Below are 8,120 nucleotides of genomic sequence, written 5' to 3' on the forward strand. Positions count from 1 at the left end.
ATAAATTTAAATTTCTTATGAATTTATTACAATTTAATTGTAATAAAAAATTTAATACAATTTTCGAAATTATATTTATAAATAATATAATTTATTTAATAAAGTTTAATTATATTTGAGTAAATATTTTATGATTATTAATATATGAATTATATTTTAAACATGATAAGTTTTCTTATTATTTTTTACTAATGTTATAAAAAATTTAAAGGATAATTTTAATAATAAATTGATAAATATTTGTCAAATACATATATAAATATAAGATAAATCAAAAGTGATTAAATTTTGTATTTTGCATTCATTATTAAATGCGATCAATTAAAAAATAATTTTCTACATTACTCTTTAAAATCGTCTTACTCTACATTTTAAAATTCCTTCGTTTCCAAACGTTTATTTTTTCTTGTGCGTATAAAATTACAATTATAATTTATGATTTATGTTTCAGTAAATATTTAGATATTCATCTTAAAAAAGGAATATGTAAGAGAAGAAGAAAAAATTTTAGATTAAAAAAACTAACTTTAGATTAAAAAAACTAAAACTTAAAGTGATAGATATGCAGATATGTAAATTAATGGAATATTTATAATCTTAGATTACTGAAATGATGAAATTTAATATTTCTCACATTATATAACGAAGATGCACTTCTGAACGTGCTATATGCAGGCAATTAAAGCATGCATAAAATAAATTCCAAGACAATAAAAAAATCTACAGAATAAAAACTTAAAACAGATATGCAATTTAATTACTTTTAATAGGAATATGTTCTTTGCAATGAAATAATTAATAAAAGTCATAAATTTAAATAAAATTTAATATATATTATGCATATAATTATTATTTATTTTTGATTTCTTATAATTATAGATATAAATTATAAAGAATATATTCCCATGATAATATTTAATTTTCATTGTTTTTAAATTCTAATATATTTTATATTGACAAAGGCATTCTTAAGTAATTAGAATAATAATTTTACAATAAATATAATTTATAAGAATATACTGAATATAATAATATATCAAAATATTGAAACACGGGCCATCAATATGAATCCGTGTGTCACTTAAAAGAAAAAAAATTAAAAGTACTAATTTTTTTGTTTAAGCAAGCAAGGCGTCGTATGTTACATCCGAGGTCAGGATATGATTATTAGGGACAATGTTAGTCTTTTAGCTTGTAGGATTGTTTGTTAGACAGAACTTACTTATGTTAGTAAGTAAGATTAGGGTTGGGGCCTAGGACAGGTCGTCGCCGCCCCGCGGATACGACAGTCATCGAGCCACGTACTGTCCCCCCATCATATCTACGGGCAACAACAAGTATTGTTTAGTTTGCGCAGAAAATAAAAAATATCAATCTTTTATTTATTTTATATATTATAAAATAATTTTTTCTATTATTATATAAGCTGATTAATTTGCTCTATTACAAAATAATCGTGTTATAAAATATTTTATTTTCTGCACAAATTAAAACCTGCCTAAATCTTCAATACAATGTCAAACAATTTCTTAAAAACTCAAAACAAGAGTCATTGTATTTCTTTAATTCATTAATTTTTATATATAATGTTTCTAAATCATCATAAAAGCTTAAATTTGATTGAATATTAAATCATGAATTAAAAAATAAATATTTTGTTGCCTTAATTAGATTTTATATATTTTATATTAAAAAATAAAATTTAGCTGTATAAGAAAAATATTGTTATCATTATATTATCATATAAGAAGCAAGTGAAAATAATCATTGATATTTCTGGAATTCATTTAGTTTTCTCAAATATAAGATTATAAAAAATTTCATGTATATTGAAATAATAAACCACAAAATTACAAATTTTAAAAAATAATTATGTGAGATTGCTAACTGTGTATTTATTAAAGTTGTGTACTTATTAAGCGATACATAGCATAATTTTTGAAAATCTATTTTTTATACACACAGAGCGCTTATTTGACAAATTTCATAATTATTATACATCTTAGATTATAAAGAATACGTGCGTTTCTTTGATAAATATTATTTTAGAAATAAAAAATATATAAGACTATTTAAAATTGATATAAAAAAAAATTAAATTATCTATCTAATATTTCTTGTGTGCTATTAAATATATAATATATTTATATAATATAAACTGTTTTACCGAAATATTAAACCAATGTAGCACAACTTAATCAATGTTTAAAAATCTTATCTATGAAAATAGAATAATGTATTATACAGAGTGATTAAATTGAATATCTAAATTATTTCTATTACTATTAAAAATAAAAAACAATAAAAAAAAAGAATTTAAGTGATTTCAAGACATTTAATAAAAAATTTAATAAAAAAAAATTTTTTTCCAAAATCATACTAAAGATTTTTTTCAAGATAATAAATTTTTTATATTATAAAAAAAAAATTTATAAAGATATTTTATTTTTATCAATTATGGATAATGGATATAATATATATGTATAAATTTTTCATCATTTTCATTTCATTATCAATTATGTATGACATACATACATACATATTTTAAAAGGCAAAATCATCGATTTTTTATTGAAATGAAAATGATAAAAAATTTAAAGAATTTCTATCTGAAATTTTACATTTTGGATGATATTTTAAAAATATTATCATACTATAAATAATACTATAAGAATATAAAATGTAATAAATATATATTAAATATAATATTAAATATATTTATTTAACAGATGGATAAAACTTGATATAAACATTACTTGATCAGTTGGACAAAACTTGATTTATCACTGAATTAATAAATTATTTTTTGTGGTTTAAAATCTATTAACTTCAAATAATGTTAAATAATATGAAAAAATGAATTTTATGAAATGCTATAAAGGATTATAAAGGATATATAAAGGATTGCAGAAATATATTAATGCGAAAAACTAGTTCTAGAAGAATGTATTAATATAAAATTAATGTAATAAAAAAAAAATGTTGATGACCTTGAAAAAAATCTTCAATGTGAATTTACACATAATAATTACAGATACACATTTTGAAATTATTTAAACTTTACTTTATAATTTTTTCTTTTAACAGTAATGGAAATAATTTAAATGTATAATTTAACGCTCGGTATATAATACGTTCTATATATAAATTGTTCAAATTAAAATTAACAGTAATAGAAAAAATCCCAAATTAAAAAGAAGAATATTTTTATTTTGTCACGCGTGTAAAATGATTCATTAAGCAAAAAATGATGCTTTATATATTATGAAATCTTTAATAACTTACCATGATCTTGGCTCATCGATACTACTGCTGGGCTCGTGTTAGCACTATTGGCAGCAGCAATATTCGTGTTGGTCCCCTCATCGGCTGTTCGCTTAAAGAAATTGTGCTGAAGTGCATAATATGGCGTCACTCTTGTTTTCGGATCAAAATCCAGCATTCGCAGAATCAAGTCTTTAAATTTGAGGTAATCAGAAATTGAATGACCAGGTTCACCTATCCTTCTACCACCAGGGCCTCCGTTTTCGACACCTAAGATATCATGTAAGCGTCTCGTACCAGGAGGTTTGTACTTTTTACCATCCTTTGACTTTTTCAGCACATACGAGCCATCCGTGGGGACTTTGTCAAAGTATTTCCGCGCCTTGTGCGCTTGGTCCAATATATGTTTCGGTGGCATTCCTAATACTTCTACGATTTTATTCATTTGATCGACCTATAAAATAGAAAAATATATAAATAATATTTATTTTTTAATAACAACTATATAGCAATATATTATTCAAAATGTTAATATATTCGAATCATTTTTAAAAAATTAATTCTAGAAAATAACGATTAATATAAAAAGTCACTTAAAATTTAAATTAATATTTATTATAATTAATTAATAATTTAAGTTCATATTAAATAAAGCGAGATGAGAACAAATATTAGATATAAAAGTTATTGTTTCTGTCTTGCTTTGCCTAATATGAACTTAATAATAATTTATAATTTAATAAATAAGCTTTAATCTTTTTACATTAACTTTGGTATTTGTTTTTTAAAATCGATTTTTTAAAAAGATTAAAAAAATCCCAATATATTAATATTTTATATATATATCATATTTTTTATATATATCATAAATTTATAATTGAATATGATTTTATATATAATATTTAATTATATAATAAAATTTTGAATACATTAAATGGAATATATAATATATAAAATAAATTAATTAAAATATTAAATAATTTTTATTTAATATTAATATTTTATTATTATATTACATTATATAAAAATATAAATTTTTAATATAATTTAATATTTATTACCTCGTTGGCCCCACTGAATAAAGGTTCTCCTGTATGCATTTCAACTAAAATACATCCTAGACTCCACATGTCTATCGCAAGATCATAAGGTATTCCTAATAAGACTTCAGGAGATCGATAAAACCTGGATTGAATATACTGATATATCTATAAATAAAATCAATAATTAGCTTCAAAATTATATTATCAATTATCAAATTATAATATTACTTACTCTTTGTCCAAGTTGACACGAACTACCAAAATCTACTATTTTTATCGCACTTCGTTTGGGATTGCACAAAAGTATGTTTTCAGGTTTCAGATCACAGTGAATGATGTTCAATTCCGGTGTAGACAGGAACAAAAGGGCAGTACACAGTTGCTGTGCAAACTTCCTTGTTAAATTCAATGACACTCCTCGAAAATTTGTATTTCTAAGTAGATCGTACAGATTATATGATAACAGTTCGAATACTAGACATAAATGATTTCGCCACATAAAATGCCTTTTTAGTTTAACTGTAATTAAAAAGTTTAATTTAATTTAATACAATATTAATGATTTTACATAAATAGTATATTATATTCAAAATAATTCAAATAACTGCAATGGATTATAATTTTAAAAATTAGAAAAAATAGAAAAATAGAGAAAAGTTTTATATTGTTTAGCAAGTTCTATTATCCTATTATGTAATTTTTTCAGATATATCAATATAATTAGAAGGTTTAATTATATGAATATTTTTAAATGGAATTTCATGATCTTTCAGGAATAAATATATGACTATATATGACTATATCAAATCATTTTTTTTATTAAATAGTTCCATTAAATAATTTTTCATTATCTATGTATTATGAAAAGATATAATAACAACATATAATATTATTCATAAATTAATGTTTTTATTTAATATTTTTTTATTAGTTATTAATTATAATTTTTTATTAATTATAGTTTTTATTAATTATAATTATTTCTATAATTTTCTAAATTTGATATAATTCTTTTTTTTTTATTAACAAAAATCATTAAGAAGATATATTTAAGAATAAATCAATATATTTCTTGAAATTAAATGAATATTGACTGAAAATTATTTATATTATAAATATATGTAATGTAATTATGTATATAAGATCAAGAAATATAATTGTATTAATAAATATGACAGTAATTTGATTTTCATTTCATAGCTATTTGTTTAATTATCCTTTTTAATATTTATCTGGTTTTTTAATATTCAATAGATATTTATAGATTTTAATATGCTGAAAATTTTAATATGAATTTGTAGTGTTGTTTTTTTCATAGTTTTTGAAAAAATCAATTTTAAAAGAATTGCAAATTTTCAAATTTATTAGTGCTTTGTGTTTTTATAATAATATTTATTCAATTCCTGTTGATTCTGGAAATGATTCTGTAAATGATATAAATAGTTTAATTATAAATATTTAAATATGTTTAAATAATAATTAAATTTGAAAAAATACTCAAAACATTTATCTATCTATATCTATATCTATATCTATTTTTGCTAATTTTTAATATATTATAATTATTTCATAAATTAAGGATTTAGAAAAATTTCTAATCATATTACACGATAGAACTTATTATTAAGAAAAATATCAAGACAAAACTATAAAATCATTTTTATAATTTCCTTTAATATAAAAGTAAAATAATTTGATAAAATATTCAACAACAATGTTACAATAATAATGGTCATTTTGTCACTTACATGTATTGGAATCGTGATCATTATATTACTTATCATTATACATATACTATTATATACTATTATATATATATATTATTATCACAACATTTTATCAAACTATTTTGCTTCTATATTGGAAACAAAAATGACTTTATAACTTTTCTTAATGTTTTTCTTAGCAGAAAATTCTCTTTTATTGCATAATATAATTAAATATTTTAAAATTAGTTTATGAAATATATGAACTTATAATATGAACTTAAAATATCAGCAGAAATGAATTTGTTTTTGATATTCTTTTAACTTGATCATTTTTTAAATATATTCAGATTTTTTAAATTTATTTATTTATTAAAAAAGATCTATAAAATTATATTCTTTGTATCAAGAATAATAACTATTATTGTAAAGTATAAAAGTATAAAATTTGTTAAAAATTGTTTTCAAAAACTATAGATTTTGAAAGAAAATGATTTTTATATTAAGAACATTAAAATCTATAAGAAATGTCTATTGAAGGTTACAAAATAAGAAAAAAATAAAATTTGTTACAATGTTACTATTATTGAATATAATATACTAAAAAAATATAATAAAAAATATATAAAATAGTAACGAAGTAACGTTTAAATATATATTGTAAATTTTCAAAAAATGCAAAATACTTTTAGAAATATTGAATATTCAATAATTTTAATTCATATTTCTTATATATAAAAACTAAGTTATTTAAAAAATATCTTAAACTTCTATTTAAAAAGAAATATAATTACACTTCATATTGTATTATACAATAGAATAATAAAATTTGTTAAACATTGCAAATTTTTTTTTTATATACTTTATTTTATCTTTATTTGAAATTAAGTTATAATCTTTCAGTTCTATATTTCAGTTATTAAATATTCATTTTATATGTACAAAAAATATATTATAATGTACAATGTATTTGATATAATAATAAAATATAATAACCAACCTATATAATATTTGTTGTCGGTATCCGCCCTGTTCATCATTTCTAATAGCCTCACTTCGATTTGCGCTTGATTTAGAAAAGGTTTTTTGTTCTTGATAATTTTTATTGCCACTTGCGTTTGTTCTTCATGATCAAACGCTTTTACTACTTGGCCAAAACTACCTTTACCTATAAATATAAATACTTAATGTTTTAAATTGTGATCATTGTATCTACATTATTATTTATAAAGATATTATGTATATATATTAAAAAAATTATATTTAAGTTTTTTGATTAAATTGAATAATTAAAACTTAAATATTCGTATTAAGTATATTTAAGAAGAATATTTTTATTAAAAATCGTAATACTGGAAATAAAATAGAAGAAAACGTACCTTATTAATATAATATAAAAACAGATATTTAATAAGATAAATATTTAAAAAATGGTTAAAATCATTAATATTTAAAATTTATAATGTTATTTATCTTTATATTACAATAAAATAATTATGTAAATATTAGTTTATGTAAATAAACTTTTCCTTTTCTTTCATCTTTTCTAAGAAGATTTTTATTTTTAAACAAATCTATACAATTTCTATATATTATTATTCTATACATATTTCTTTGAAAAAATTTTTTTCTGAATTTATCATTAAAGAGAACTGCTACTTATGATATAAACATCAAAAGATATAATTGAATAAGAGAATCAAAAATAATCGCTTTAAAACTAACGTCTTTTATTGAATTTATTTGATAATTGATAATTATTTAATATTTGATAAATTAGATAGAAGTTATAGAGAAAAAAATTATATTTCAAGTTACAAAATTTGAATTATTTGTTTATTGAGTTGTTATTAAATTTGAATTATTTATAACTATTTATTTTTACATTTCGAAATTTATTCAGACTTATCTTTTTTTTATATAAATTAATTAAATACTTTCGCAATTTTATATAAATAAGTAATATTTTTTTTATTATTTTTTAAAAATTTATTATTTACTTTTTGATATATATTAAATCACTAAATATATAATATATCAAATAATATTATAGAAGATAATATTATAGAAGATTGTAATATAATATAATATAATATAATATAATATA

The 8,120-nt window shown here is 19.1% G+C and overlaps 1 protein-coding gene across 1 annotated transcript in view; it reads right to left on the reverse strand.

Annotated features, from left to right (window-relative positions):
• Positions 1-8,120, reverse strand: part of LOC102679600 (serine/threonine-protein kinase minibrain) — a 19,993-nt gene that overhangs the window by 1,636 nt on the left and 10,237 nt on the right. Inside the window, exons 3-6 of the mRNA XM_006623567.2 lie at positions 7,014-7,181; positions 4,540-4,826; positions 4,326-4,472; positions 3,286-3,718 (exon numbers count right to left, since the gene is read on the reverse strand). Coding sequence (XP_006623630.1) covers positions 3,286-3,718; positions 4,326-4,472; positions 4,540-4,826; positions 7,014-7,181 — 1,035 coding nt within the window. The remainder of the gene's footprint in view (positions 1-3,285; positions 3,719-4,325; positions 4,473-4,539; positions 4,827-7,013; positions 7,182-8,120) is intronic.

The sequence above is a fragment of the Apis dorsata genome, unplaced genomic scaffold, assembly GCF_000469605.1.
Source record: "Apis dorsata unplaced genomic scaffold, Apis dorsata 1.3 scaffold_916, whole genome shotgun sequence".
NCBI lineage: Eukaryota > Metazoa > Arthropoda > Insecta > Hymenoptera > Apidae > Apis > Apis dorsata.